This window comes from Scomber japonicus, chromosome 5 (assembly GCF_027409825.1).
Source record: "Scomber japonicus isolate fScoJap1 chromosome 5, fScoJap1.pri, whole genome shotgun sequence".
NCBI lineage: Eukaryota > Metazoa > Chordata > Actinopteri > Scombriformes > Scombridae > Scomber > Scomber japonicus.
The window spans coordinates 1,632,972-1,647,975 of NC_070582.1; the positions used below are offsets into that span (position 1 = coordinate 1,632,972).

Consider the following 15,004-nt stretch of genomic DNA (forward strand, 5'->3'; position numbering starts at 1 on the left):
AAACATATTTATAGATTTGTAATTCTTAGAAATGTGTTAAACACAGACTCTGTCACACAGAGAGAAAGAAACACAAAGTCATTCCTGACATTTAAGACTCTGATCTGAGAGAAGTGTGTCTCTCTTCAGTCCTCCCTGCAGATGACTTTGGCGTAAAGATCGTTTTCTTTGAACAGCAGGAAGTCCTTCATCCTGCCGGGCAGCTGAACACACGTCACATCGCTGCTGCTCAGGTGTTTCCTGATCACCACTCTGCTCAGGTGAGACAGAGAGCGAGGGTTACCTGCACCACACAGGACAGGAAACATGTTCAGAGCGGGAGGAGCAGGTCTGTCAGCAGCTCTTTGATTATAACTCACCTGTGGTCCTTTGGATGTGAGGCCACTCTTTGTGTTTCTCCAGTATCTTTGTCAGTTTTCCGCAGAGAGAAACTTGACCTACGTAGTCGAGGAGGACCGACACGGCTCTGCCCGCCAGGTTCACCATCCAGGAGACGCTGACGAAATCACAAAACTGGACGACAGCAGACATGAACAGAACCAGAACCAGGTTTATTACTAAGAAGTTTGTTAGAGTTAAAATGACATACGTTGTAAACGATATTGACCAGAATACAGAGGCTGTTGACCAGGCGGGGAGTTCCTGTCCACTGAAATGAGGCCAACGCGGAAGTAATTTAGAGCTGCATTCTATCAAAAGGCCACCAGGGGGCGACCATCTCTATACAAGTCAATGGAGAATTCACCAACTTCTCACTTGATTTTCTAACCTCAGTAAATGTTTTCAAAATGTGTTTATGGTCTCAATCGCTAGTTTAAAGCCTTCTTCAATGCAGTATGATGTTCATTTGGGACATTTTGGCCTCCCTGATTTTATATGTGACGATAAAGCAGGGTATGCATTAGGGCGTGGCTACGTCCTGATTGACAGGTTGATTGACCAATGTCCTCGAGATCCAGCCCTCGCAACCAAAGCAACCTCCCCGCTTTCGCCCATAGCTCCGCCTCATGCCCATATCAGTAGAATCCGTGTTTTTTTAATTCCCAGCACACACCTGAAATTTTCAAGATGGCGCTGCCTAGATTAGAAACTATTGGCTTCTGAGCAGCAGTCCACAACCCAATGGGTGATGTCACGGATGTTACATCCATTTCTTTTATACAGTCTGTGGGTCTGACACTGTGTGTGTCTTTGTTTGCAACTTGAGTAAATAAAAAAAAATTTAAGCATCTTTGAGTATTGTTAGCACTTTATAAATAAAATGTATAATTATTATTATTATTATTATTACATATATTATTATATCATTATTAGTATTAATAATTGAAAACAAAACAGGTACAGTTTCAGGCTTTCTAAGTAATTTTTCAGTTAATTTAAACCAAAAAACTCACAGCAACTTTTTCCTCCTGATGTGAGTAATCAGACTCACTCAGGTCATCCCAGTCGTCGTCATGGTTACAACGGAAACACCTCTCAGCATTGTACCCGTTGTTGAGCAGCAGCCTCATCATCACCTCGTCCTTCAGGCAGTACTGCAACGCTGTGGGGAACACTGTGTCGTTCACCACCGAGAAGTAACAGTTCACGTCAGCTTTGGCCGCCAGCAGCAGCTTCACGATCTCGTAGCGCCCCGACCGGACCGCCACCAGGAGGCAGCACAGAGGGTCCAGGTTGGGTTTGGCTCCAGACTTCAGCAGCATCTCGGTACACGTCGTGTCCCCATTGGAGACGGTGAAGTACAGCGGGCTCCTCCTCATGTCTCCGTAGTTTTCGGAGATGTGAGGAGCTAAAAGCGTGTTGACGTCGAAGCCTCGCTGCAGCAGGAGCTCCAGGCAGTGGATGTGGCCTCCGTCAGCCGCAGAGTGGACCGGGCTATGGCCTGACAGTCGCAGAGCACGTCGAGTGGTGATTGGGATGAAAATCCTCAAAGCTCTTATGGAGAAAAATGTGAAGATCATTGTAGAAGAACTGCAAAACATTACAAATCTATGCAGTCTGAACATTCAACATACTTCCTGTTGTAGGTGGATCAAACCTGACCTCATGCTGCTGACTGAACTTGAAAAGTATGTGATTTAAGACAAAGCACAACTCTTCTTTTTAATATCTTTTTCTTAACAAACAAGCTTTATTGACCATGGTGTGAACAGTTCTATAACATGGACCTACTCACAGGTAGTGTCCCTCGTAGGCCGCCCGGTGGATGGGCAGCTGGGAGCTCAGGTTGTGGATGTTGGGATTTGCTCCGTGCTGCAGCAGGATGTCGATACAGTCTGGGTTCCCCGAGCCTGCAGCATCGTACAGGACGCTGTCACCGTTGGGGGCCTGAGCGTTTACATCAGCGCCTTCATGGAGAAGCAGAAAGTAAGAAACAGTTTGATCAATAATCTGGAGGGTTTTTATTGATTGGTGGCATTTGGAAACTAATGTACAGCACAAGTTTCTGCACATGAAGTTTATGATAAAGACATTATGTATTATAATATCTTCTCTGGTTCAGGAGGAGCTTTCTCAAATGATGACAGAGTGATGTAATCAGGGTTAACTCAGCTCGGATTTGGAGGCAGCTACAATTAATTTAAATAACACGAAGCCTGTCATATAAACTGAAATTTGAAAGTTGTGGGTGTTGTCAGTGTCTTAAGGGACTGAAAGTCAGGATGTCAACCTACTGATTCAGTCTGGCTTTTACTTGTTTTATTGTTTTAAAACTTTGATTCCACTTTATTCCAACTGTTATTTTATTCATCACTATCATTCTATATTTTTACACTTATCAACTTTAATCACTTGTTTCTTTGTGTCTATTTTAAAGTAGTTTTAATCTAGCTTTTATTTAACTTTGTTTTATTTTATTTTATTTTAGATTGTCACAGTCTGCTCGCCTCTTTACCTTGATGTGAGCCACACCCACCTTATCAGTCTACTCTGTTCACCTTGGCATTTTCCTCTTGGGTGCATTGGTCTTTTATATTGTTCTCTTATCAGCTTGCACTTTGAACTACATTACGCTGTATGAAAGCTGCTAATTAACTTTATGGAAGTGCAACATTAAATCACAGTACTCCAACATAAATAAAACTCTCCCTCCAGAAAAAGTTATTACAATAAATTAATGTAATTTTCTATTCTTTCTTTGACTTCAGTGCCACATAAAAACAAACTGAGCCAAACTCCCTCTTTTTATTTTACTGTATAAAATATGTTGTATTATTGGTTCACCGTGTTTGATGAGGAGCTCCAGGACTTCAGCGTGGCTGTACTCCGCAGCGATGCCCAGAGGAGTCACTCCATGCTGGTCTGTCTTTGTGAGCTGACCTCCGTTCTGCAGCAGGAGCTCCATGATGTGAGCACAGCCGGCCCTGGAGGCCTCGTGCATGGCCGTCCACCTCTTCAGACACACCTGCTCCACTAGAGCTCCTGCAGATATCAGACTGGAAACCATCTGAGGAGACCCGGCTCGGACCGCTGCAGAGAGGACATGAGAGGACGAAGGGTGAAGACTGATGTTGGACAAAGGTTTCTCTGACTCACCAAGCAGCAGTGGACGGTTTTCTGACCTAGCAGCAGAGGAGATTCGTTCTTGCTGTTAGTGGTGTGAGGAGAGGCTCCGTGGTCCAGCAGCATCTTCACGTTTTCCACCAAACCAGCTGTCACAGCTAAAGTCAGAAAGGTCTCCCCCTCCAAAGACTTCTCCTCCAGGGTCAGACTGAAAGATGCTGAAGCACACAACAAGAAGTTAAACATTATTTTACTGAACTGAGCTCTAAAATGACCCAACAACCTCTGAACCAGCACACACTGGGCCTGATTTACCAAGATCCCAAATAAAGGGTACTAAATTGCGTGTGCAGTGCAACAGATTGCATGTTTGGTTAGCGTGTGTTTTGCAGTTGATCTACTAAGAAAGACCAGACAGCAGTATTTAAATTTATGGACTTTTTCATTGTAAACACTTTAATGCTTCTTCAGATTTCATGCATTTCATAAAAACTCAGTTTCTGGGTTGAACATGGATCCACTAAACCTCATCCAAACCTTTGACCAAGCCATCTTCGATCCATCTGGGATCAACTGACGTTACAGGAAAAACATCTTTAAGTTAATAATTAAGACCACAAATTATTAACTTGAGAGCACAAATTCTTATTCTTCGCTCTGTGGCCCTTTTCAGTCTCTGGAACATTCAGTAAGAAAACTAAGAGAAAAAAATCTTATTGTGCTGCCACCTAGTGTTTGAAAATGTTCACTCTCATATCACATGGTGAGAAATGTACTATCTACAATGGAGTACTATCTACAATGGTTGTCCTTTTTCCCAGACACCACAGGAGAAATAAGGAGAAACTTAAAACATGTGTGTCTATAAAAGGAAACAACTCTAATCTGTGTCAGACAATCAGTCTTCTGAGTTTTAAAGTAATTTCCCAAGTTTGAACATCTAATATTATCTCTGATGAGTGAGTGAGGAGTAACCAGTGACGTCGGGGCATCTCCTGGAAAAACGCCAACATCCACCCAACTCTGATACCAAAGTTGGGAAAACCCAAAGCAAGTCTTGTTGCGTAAAGTTGTGGTTTCCCTTCCTCCCTCCCTCATTCCTTCAATCACTCATCCTGTTCTTTCTGTACTGAGCTACAGGTGGAGATAAACTGAAACATGGAGCCGAATCATTAACAGCAGTTTCTCTCTTCTGTTCGATTCTGACTGTGAAGTAAAAGTTTGGACCTCTTACCCACCGTACAGCACCGCCTCCAGGACTGGAACCAGAGGTTGAACCGCTGCCCTGTGCAGAGGATACCAGCCGCGCTCGTCCACCTGAGTGAAGGCTGCTGGGAAATCACAGAGCTCCTGCAGCACCAACAAATCACCTGCAGAGACAGTTTCAGTCAAGAGTTTTAGGACTATGTTGTTGATAACAGTGTCTGTGTGGTCGTCTCTTAATGATGCAGACATACCACAGACTGCAAACCGAATGCTGTTATTAGTCTTTGTTTCTGTTTCTAAACAAACTAACATGACCAAACTCTTGCTGTTGTTTAGTGCGATATAAGAAACATATATTTACCTTGTTCAATGGCATCCACAAGCTTCAGATCCTCATTCCTAACGTACAGAGGAGACAGAAACATACATTTGAAGGAAAATGCCAAACTGAAGATGAATGATGAAGTTGGTGTTTGTTGTTGTTGTACCTGTTTGATGTTGTCAGCTGTTCATGCTGACATGACTCCTGAATGCTCATCTGAACGTCATAGTGCAGAAGTTCATCTTCATCCGTGTCATCGACTGCGTCCATCATCCTGATACGATACAGAGACACAAAACCACAACTTCACTGCAGAGCAGAGTAACATTAAACTGAATGATGCCCAGTGGTGGAAAGTAACCAAGTACATTTACTGTAAGTGCTAAATTAAAGTAGAGTTTCAGGTACTTGTACTTTACTGTAGTACAGTTTGAGGTACTTGGACTTTACTGTAGTATTTCCATGTGATGCTACTTTCTACAACTCAGAGGGAAATATTGTACTTTCTACTCCACTACATTTATTTGACAGATTTTGTTATTTTTCAGATGCAGATTGATTTTTCCCTCTAAACTTCTCACATGCTTTCATTTCAATAAATGTTCAAATGATCCAATATTTCAGTAAAAATCAAAGATTAGAGAAAAAAGTCCAAAAACTGAAAACACATTTGTGTATCAGAACTTTGTTTTTCCTTCTTTCCCATTAATCATCTCAGCAGCCCTTATCTGCTGACCCTTTGGAGGGGCCCCACCCCTAGGTTGGGAACCACTGGACTAAACTAGCTAACTGTATATAAAGTAGTGTAAACTAGCTAACTGTATATAAAGTAGTATAAACTAGCTAACTGTATATAAAGTAGTATAAACTAGCTCCACCTCCAGCAGCTACAACAGTAACATGCTTCTCTAACACTGATGCTTCAGCCTTTCAATGGGACCCTGAGCCTTTGCTGAAAGAATCAAAGTGTGAAGGTCTCTGCTGTGTTTTGCTGTCATCTATGTTTACACTAGTTCCTCTGCTCTGAAGAGACAGACAACGATGCACACTTGTTGGATGTCAGGAAGCACATTTGTCATTACGCAGCCTTCCAACGGCTGAGTCCTGGTTTGATTGAGCCACAGACTTGGCTACCATCTGTTACCTGTGATAGGCCTGGGTGTGTGTCACTCAGACAACAACCAGTCAGATAAGAGGGGGCATTGAGCAGACTGTTCTTGGTAGAGTTGCAAAGAGAAGTTTTAGAGAGGAGATGTAAAACTATACTGAGAAGAGTTTTTGTGACTTCAAACCACAAAAATATCTTCTTATGGATATCAAGGCTTCACATAAAACGTCAGAAAAGTGTAACTACATCAGCTGATTATACTTTTTGTAAATTGAATGTAGTAGGGCATTTACTTATAATGGAGTGTTTTTACTGCTTTAAAGTATCTGAGTACTTCTTCCACCACTGACACAGACACGCAGTCAGAAAAGTTGAGTTGCACTGAAATTAACAACTTTTTCTTACTAAGCTCATAACTTTTTCTGCTATAACAGTCTCCCAGCTGTATTTCAGGGTATTTTGTTGCCTGACCTCCTTATTGTTGATCAGATATAACACGGTGGATTCATGCACCTCAGTGACTTCACACCCTTATTAATTTTATATCTTTCTGAAGTGGATAATCTGCAAAATAAACCTGCAACGTTATAGAAACCTAAACACATGTTGTTCTCACCTGATAAATGGGTCAGTGTTGGGAGTCACAGGACGAAGCAGCAGCAGCAGCAGCAGCACAGTGATCATGTCATGGTTGAAATGCCCCCTCTCTCACCCCTCCCTCACCCCAAACACTCCACCACACTATTTATAGGTGTCACCTGTTCCAGTGGCAGGCTAATGGAGTGTAACGCCACTCTGCGCACATTTTCCACAGCTAATGACAAACAATAGTGACCCGGTCCGAATGTGTGAATGAATATTTATTATTTGGTTATGATTCATCGGACAGCGACGGTGTTTTCACCACAGAGGAGAGAAAAACCACTGTGTGCTGTTGGACGACAAATCATCAAGAGCCTGCTTGAGTCTTGAAGAGTGAAACGACTGCTTTCTAAACCTTTTTCTTCATCTACTGTAGGTTAAAGCCTGACCTTTGACCTCCTTGTTGTTCATTAGTGTGTGCTGACTCTAAAATGAAATGTTTCAGTCAGTGTTAGCATCAAAGTTACACTTCATTGTCAACAGCTTTTTCTGGATTCTTGGAAATGTTTTTACTGTTTCTCTTGTTACTGGTTTGATACTGATTTGTTTTGTATTGAGAGATAGGATATCATCAACAATCTTACCATAGTAACGAATGCTGTATCGATACAGACGGCTGTTTGGGGGCATGTGTAGTGTTTCCCGCCCACAGACTTTACATTGTGATGGAGTCACAGATTTTTAAATCGCTTTTGTCAGCTCGAGGAAAGAGATTTAAAAATAATTGAGCTTGTCTGCAGTTCGAGGTGTTCTGTCAGCAGTTTTACAGACGTCTCTTTTATAACAGAGGTCTATGGGGAAAATGCTTTTTGGGATGGAAGGGCTGCAATATGCCAAGTGACCACCGGGTAAGTTGTCTGATGGGCTGAGCAGTGGTGCCCCTAAATACATCCATGAATCCAAACATAGTCTCCATTCAGTCAAGTGCCAAAATAAAAAAAACTAGCCTCCTGACTAACTTCCACATTATGTGACTGACTGCACATGCTCAGTAGTGTTTTCTCTTCAGCCCACAGACTTTGCATTGTGATGATGTCACAGATTTTTTTCAGCTTTTTTCAACTTTTCTTGGCTCGAGGAAAGTGATTTAAAGATAATTGAGCTTGTCTGCGGTTCGAGGTGTCCTGTCAGTGGTCTATGGGGAAAATGCTTTTTAGGATGCAATACTGTGAGTGACTACTGGCAACTGACAACTTTCTGAATAACACGTTTAGTGCAGCTTGAAGCCCTGAGTTTTGACTTGCAGGCAGCATTTCTCCATACGTTCACTTCAAGTATTGGAACTTTGACCATGTTTAATATACAGCATCATAACAGTTTATAAATAATAAAACACAAAAACCACAAACGCTTTAACAATAAGAGCATCATTTCATGGTGATATTTTAAAAAAACAACAACAATATTTTGGATATGTTGTTCTGAGTGTGGTGTTAGGTCATCAAATTCACCAAAGGATTCATCCTCTGAGGATCGTTAATATTCAAGTAAATTTCACAGTAAGTCTTTTCAAGTACTTGTTAAGATATATTGTGGACAGATGGATCATCCACAGCAAAAAGTGCCACAATATGAGAAAATACACTGGGATGTGATTTAGGAAATAGTCAGAAGGTGTACATTGGACGTGCATTAAATGTTTACATCACATTTTACATTATAGTTTTTGTATAAACACAGAATCTGTCCTTTACAACCACACATTTATTCTAAAAGAAAATACTTACAATATATAAAAAGCAGTAAATAATGATATAACAACAGCCTTTCTTGACATAACACTTAAAACAGAAAATACGAAGATTAAAAATAGTTACATTTTTCTAAAAAAAACCCCAGCAGGACTCCTCCTCAGATCTTCACATGATGCATTCAGGGTCCAGGTCGTAGAGGTTGAGCTCCTCGTACAGTATGAAGTTCTTCAGTCTGGGAGGGAAAATGTTCATGATGTCCGGCTTGTTGAGTTTCTTTAGGGTCAGACGCTTCCTGATCTCCAGTCTGCAGAGGTGCCTGAGGGAGCGAGGACTGCCTGGAGAGCAAGGTTCAGAAAACCATCTTACTTCAAGTCATGCTGTCATAATGTGGTCATACCCTGATAACTGTCATATTTTCATAGATATTTTCCTCCTCCCTCTCTCTCTCTATCCATCCATCTATATCCATTAACATTCATGTTCTATTAATTGCATTCAATAACCTAAACTTCTTCCCCGGAGTTGTCTGTGCTTTCTGGTCTCACAGGTAATCTGGGCCTGTAGACGTCCAGATGACAGATTCCAGTCCCGGACCTTCTAGCTTCATTGTTGATTTTCATTGTGCTTCTCTCCTCTATCCTTCCTTTCTCTCCTCACAACGCCCACTCTGAGTCTGGTTCTGAGGGTTCTTCCTGTTAAAAGGGAGTTTTTTCTTGCCACTGTTGCTCATGTGGGAATGTTGGGTCTCTTTAAAGTTAAAACCTGAAGAGTTTGGTTTAGAACCTGCTCTATGTGGAAAGAGCCTGTAGATAACTTTGTTGTGATTTGGCGCTATACAAATAAAGATTGATTGATTGATTGATAAACTCACTGAGGATGTCACATATTTCCAACCACTCTGTCTGTTTCTGCAGGTTGTGTCTGAGTTTGGAGCAGATGGGGACGTGGTTGACGTAGTCCACCAGAATCCGGACCACGCTCCCGGACAGATGTTTGACACAGCAGAGACCGATGAATTCACAGAACTGGAGAGAGGACACACATTCAGAAAGTCATGGTCAGCAATCATTTTTTCTTTGTATGTCTGAATGAAAGAAAAACATAAACTTATTGTTAACCTTTTAGCCTGAGCGAAGTTTCAGTTAAAGGTATGGTTGAATTGGCTATAATCAATATCTTTTATGTCTTACGTAAGTGTGTAATATGTTCTGACGATGTTATGACTCTGCATCTCCTCTCAGCTTTATGGAGCTTTATAGTTGAGTTTCAGTTCATTGTTTAATTTCACTCTCAGTGCTCTCATAGCGTCGTTTGTTCACTACCTGCTCAGCACCAAACAGCAAACAGACACAGTTAGCTGTAGACTAGCTGGTAAACATAGTGGAGCATTTAGATATTTCCCTCAGGAGTTGGTAGAGAGTAAAAACAGAGCTAAAAGAGAGAGAATATTGGACTTTACATTCAGCAGGTGGACAGAAACACGATGAACTAATCAATGATAATGTTGATCAGTAACTGCTGGATGTGGGAATAAGTAACTGTTTTCTAACAAGTCCAACAAATCAACTTAAAAGCTGAAGATGTGTCAGCATTGTGTTCACTGCTTGTTTTCGCTGCCCCCAAGTGGCCAAAACACTTATTGCAGGTTTAAAGTTAGGTAACGATTGTGGGGCTTTTTTTTAGGCTTTTTTTGTGCAAGTGAATGCAAAGTCATATGCATGAAAGTCAGCCACGCTACAGATCCATCCACCACCCAAACCCACACCAACAAATGTACACAACACATTTCTTCATGAGGCTGTCGGCAAAGGTCTGAGTGGACTGCTGCCCAGACCATGCACATGGGTCAACCAAGACATCCAATGTTATAACACATCCTTGTCCCCAGTCAGGATCCTGTTGTTTTTGTCAGACTCTGTATTTTATGTTGTGTTGTACACTTCCTGTTTTATTTTGAAAGTCTAGTCTTCCCCTGTGCTGTCAGTTTTACTTCCCCTCTTTGTTCTTTTTCCCGCCTTAGTTGATTACCTATTTGTTTCACCTGTGTCTTGCCACCCTGTCTTCCTTGCCAGATTGTCTTTGTTACCCTGTGTACTTGCTTTCTCGCGTTATTCCTGTTTGTTTCTTTGTGTAAGACCGGTTTGTTTTTTTGACCTCAGATTTTCTGCCTGCTCCTTGCCTGTTTTGGTTGCCTGATTCCTGCTAGCCTTTTTGTGTATGACCACCAGCCTCCTCTTGGATTAAAGAACTTGCCTTACTGGACTTTGTACCTCTGCCTCGCTTCCCCTTCTTGCAACTTTGTCCACACTCACCAGCCCTTACAGTTTTAAGGAACACAAAAAAAGGAATATAGCTGTAACTCACAGGTATTTTCCCATCCACATCATCTGCAGCATCTAAGAGTTTGTCATGGTGACAATGAAAGCAACGCTCCGCCATGTAGCCGTTGTTGAGCAGCAGCCTCATCATCACCTCGTCCTTCAGGCAGTACTGCAGCGCCGTGGGGAACACCGTGTTGTTCACCACCGAGAAGTAATAGTTCACGTCTGCATTAGCAGCCAGCAGCATCTTCACAAGCTCATATTTACCTGACCGGACCGCCACCAGGAAGCAGGACAGCGGGTCCAGGTCGGTCTTCGCCCCAGCTGCCAGCAAGATCTTAGTGCATTCGACGTCACCGTTGGAGACAGCAAAATACAAGGCGCTCCGCCTCATGTCAGGATAGTTGTCTGAGTGTCTGGTATTCATGCGGCTGTTGACGTCGAAGTCACAGTCCAGCAGGTACTTCAGACAGAGGCTCTGGCTTCCCTCCGCCGCAGAGTGGACTGGGGTTAGACCTGCCTCTTTAATAGCCCTCTTGGTGGTCAGAGGTATCAGTATCTTCAGAATGCTGCAGGAGAAGAAAACAAGGCTGCACTCAGGCCAAAAGCACCAAGAGTTCAAAAAGGCTTTGAGGTCACATCAGCATTTAAAATGAATGCAATTATCAACTCTGGGCCCTAAAGCCCGACTGGCGTCCTCTACAAACATTCATTACAGTGTTGGAAAGAAGGATCTCACTCATAATGTCCGGCGTAAGCTGCTTTGTGGATGGGCAGGAGGCCGATCACGGTGGCCAGGTTGGGGTCTGCCCCGTTTTCCAGCAGCAGCTGAATGCAGTTGATGTTTCCTGATCCGGCCGCGTCCAGCAGGACACTTTCCCCATCATAAGCCTGAGAGTTCACTTTGCTACCTGAGTAGGAAGAAGAGGGATGAAAAGTAAAGTTTGGATCCAAATAAGGATGGGGTGTTTACTTTGGGGAAATTTGTTTGGAAAGTCATGAAGGTTTGAGAGACCCAGTATGAGCTTTTATAGCAAACTAAATATATTCATCTTTTTTAAGTAATGCTGTTTTTGCTTCATTCTTGAGAGATTTTGTTCAATTATTATGATACAAATTTGATCCCATAAAGCAGAAAAAATTAAATCATGTCACATATATTGCATAGTTTTTATGCTTTGTTGTGAGTTCAGAGTCATTAAACCTCAGTTCTATCTTCATACTGACCGTAGTTCAACAGGATCTCAGCGACGTGGAAGTGTCCCTGTTCTGCAGCCATGGCCAGCGGCGTCACCCCCATCCCGTCCTTTTGGCTTACACGGCCGCCGTTCTTCAGCAGCAGCATCAGGATTTCCACGCTACCAATCTTGGCCGCCTCGTGCATGGGCGTCCGCTTCTTCCGGCAAGCCTGCTCCACCCAGGCACCGTGAGAGATCAGCTTGTACGACATCGCGTACGAACCAGCCCTCACCGCTGCAAGCAAAGGAGACAAAGAATACGTTCCAATACCTAAACTACCATACTGTTTAATATGCCACAAATAGATTTAGTATGTCCCAATTCATAGTATCTCAAATGCAGCATGCTTTTCTGGGTATTCTGACCCATAATCCTCTCTGCAGCAGCAGATACATCACATCAACTGAGCTTTTGTGCTGCATGGATATGAATGGATAAGGACTTTTTTAGGGGTAGATGCAGTATGCACTGAAAGTAAAACGAATGCTGTTTGGAACTCAACAGCAAAAGTGTTTTAATTGGTAATTGATTATAAAGGTGTGACAAACCTTTAAGAGTGTTTCTCTGTCAGGGTATCAAGTGTAATATCTGTCCCGACCTTTCATCTGTTACTACCAACCTCCTTGCTGTCTTACTACCAACCTCCATGGTGTCTTTCCTTACCGCTCCAAACTCCAGATTTATAACAAAGGGGGACCGGACCTTTTCACTCAGGGTCCCAGATTAATGAAACAACCTGCCAGATGATTGGGGGCTCGCAGACTACAAAAAAATTACTTTCATTGATGTTGAGCTCCTTTTCTTTTCATTTACCCTCTTCCTGTGTGCATCAGTGCTTTTGTGCATATGTTTGATGGAAGGAAGGTGTAGCTCTGGCAGCTGACTCATAGAACCGTACACAACTTCAAGCCAAGAGTCAAGGCTTCGTTGTCTATCATTAGTCGAATAACTTAGACAAGACAAGTTTTCGCACCCCTGGTACCCATTACACTACTTCCTGACCCTTGGATACAAGACCGAAACAATGTTAAACTTTGCACTTTTGTTGTGAAAACCTTGTTAGACTCTGATAACTCTTTATTTTCAACTGTGTGAGGGGCTCAGCAGCGTTACCCAGCAGCAGCGGCGACTCGTCTTTGCTGTTGGTGTTGTGAGGTGAAGCTCCATACTCCAGCAGGGTCGACACATTCTGCTCCAGTCCGGCTTTGATGGCGAGGGTGAGTGGCGTCTCTCCTCCTACGACCGTCCTCTCCTCCAGGCTGAGCCCCTGAGCCGCCACTGACACACAAACACACACACAGAGGCAGAGGAGGTCAACATGGAAAGTCCAGGAGTTCATATCAGACCTGCAGCTGTGCTAACCTGGCAGGTGAGCCGCTGCTGGCTGACCTCTGAGCTGAATGAGTGGCAAGCATCAGTCATCGCTCATTATTTTTGACTTGTTGAGATCAGCTGTCAATCAGCTGGAAGGCAGTGAAGTATTCTGTGGGATGATATTTCAGGCAGAAGTTATTTTAATGATGTCAACCTGATGTGACCTGATGTTTAATCTTTACTTGTCATCTTTATTTATTGGTGTCACGTCCTCCAGTTGAAGGAGGGACGAGGTTATATTTTTACCTCTGTTACAGTTTGATGTTTTTCCTGACCAGCTCAGCTGTGGTTTAAGACAATAGATGTATTAAGAACTACATTCTGCATTCAAAAATGGCGCCAAAAATAAACTTTGCGCTCCCGTATTTCCGCAGTCTTATTCATGCTTCACATTTTTAGAGCATGCTCAGTGGAATTCGTCTCATTTTGCAAATGAGCAATCTAATGATTCTGTGCAGGAAACAGGACCAGTGTGCATCATGTGATCAACCCGAGGGAGGAAATTACACAGTTATATCAAATTAGCTGCACAGCCCAGTGTTGTTTCTGGGTACTAGGTGCAAAGTTTGGCCTGTTTACTTTTAGTAGCCAGTATATTTGATTACTTTAAACTTAGTAGTAGATTATCTTTCTGTAATGTATACAGTAGTCTAGCATGCTTATTGATCCTCCTTCAGATACATTAACTGACTAGTAATCCTCTAATGAAGCAGATAACACTTTTTAATGACATCGTTTGACACTTATGCTGAGTGACATTTTTTTCTATATTACATTTATTATACTGAATAAAAAGGACTCACATCTCAGGATGGTCTGCAGAATCTCCAGCACCGGCTGGGATGCGGCTCGATGGAGAGGAAGCCAGCCGCGACTGTCCGACTCACTGAAGGCGAAAGTGTGTCTGAGCATCTCCCTGAGCACCAAGACCTCACCTGGTCACCACGGCAACAAGACAACAGCCCACAGGTTTATAAGGAAAGACGAGAGGAAAGTTGTTTCTTTTAAAACTGAAACAGAAACATGCAGGACTCACCAGAGCTGTGAGAAAGTATTCTGCACTATTTTCCTGTTTTCTACAAATCTATCAAACAGTTTTTCTTCCACCTTTTGTTTCTCTTGTACAGTGCAACTCTTCTCTCTCTCTCTCTATGTGTTTATTCATCTCCCTCTCTCTCTCTGTTTATTTATCATGCCCTCTCTGTCGGCCTGCCAGCCTCCTGATGCCTGGCAGTCCTCGTCTACAGCTGCTGAGCGTGTGACTTTGGCTCCCTGGCAGGAGAGACAACTGGACCGAACACAAACACAAACACAATGCTCTGCTGTAATGGTGAAAGTATCTGCAGCACGCCGGCCTGCCTACCTTGCTCGATGGCAGCCAGGACTCTCAGATTTTCATCTGTCGCTGCTGTTAAGCTGAAAGAGGAAGCACAGGATTGGTGAGTTGGGTTCTTGTTTGGGGTGAAATGAGGGAGTGGTGAGACGTTCGTTACCTGGCTGAAGATTTCAGGAAGGCATCTTGACAGGAGTCCTGAATACTGAGCTGGATGTAGTAATCATTTAGCTCCTCCTCATACTCCACATAATTGTTCAT

The 15,004-nt window shown here is 42.9% G+C and overlaps 2 protein-coding genes across 2 annotated transcripts; both read right to left on the reverse strand.

Moving 5' to 3' along the window:
* Positions 1-125: 125 nt before the first annotated feature.
* Positions 126-5,302, reverse strand: LOC128358964 (ankyrin repeat and SOCS box protein 15-like). Its single transcript, XM_053319370.1, has 9 exons — positions 5,199-5,302; positions 5,072-5,109; positions 4,743-4,874; positions 3,564-3,722; positions 3,226-3,471; positions 2,177-2,348; positions 1,395-1,935; positions 360-513; positions 126-283 (listed from the first exon to the last, which is right to left on the reverse strand). The coding sequence occupies exons 1-9, from the start codon at positions 5,300-5,302 to the stop codon at positions 126-128; spliced, it is 1,704 nt and encodes a 567-aa protein (XP_053175345.1).
* A 3,339-nt stretch (positions 5,303-8,641) lies between these two features.
* Positions 8,642-15,004, reverse strand: LOC128359159 (ankyrin repeat and SOCS box protein 15-like). Its single transcript, XM_053319597.1, has 9 exons — positions 14,904-15,004; positions 14,774-14,826; positions 14,214-14,345; positions 13,150-13,314; positions 12,025-12,270; positions 11,537-11,708; positions 10,841-11,366; positions 9,348-9,501; positions 8,642-8,811 (listed from the first exon to the last, which is right to left on the reverse strand). Exons 1-9 carry the CDS (start codon positions 15,002-15,004, stop codon positions 8,642-8,644), a joined length of 1,719 nt encoding a protein of 572 aa, XP_053175572.1.

Coding starts and splice junctions, on each gene's coding strand:
- LOC128358964 (XM_053319370.1), bottom strand. CDS start 5,302: ATGGACGCAGTCGATGACACGGATGAAGATGAACTTCTGCACTATGAC. Junction 3,472..3,563: donor CGAATCTCCTCTGCTGCTAG/GTCAGAAAACCG, acceptor TCCTCTCTGCAG/CGGTCCGAGCCGGGTCTCCT. Junction 1,936..2,176: donor GCCTACGAGGGACACTACCT/GTGAGTAGGTCC, acceptor TTTCTCCATAAG/AGCTTTGAGGATTTTCATCC.
- LOC128359159 (XM_053319597.1), bottom strand. CDS start 15,004: ATGAACAATTATGTGGAGTATGAGGAGGAGCTAAATGATTACTACATC. Junction 13,315..14,213: donor TCTGCAGACCATCCTGAGAT/GTGAGTCCTTTT, acceptor TTTGTGTGTCAG/TGGCGGCTCAGGGGCTCAGC. Junction 11,367..11,536: donor GCTTACGCCGGACATTATGA/GTGAGATCCTTC, acceptor CTTCTCCTGCAG/CATTCTGAAGATACTGATAC.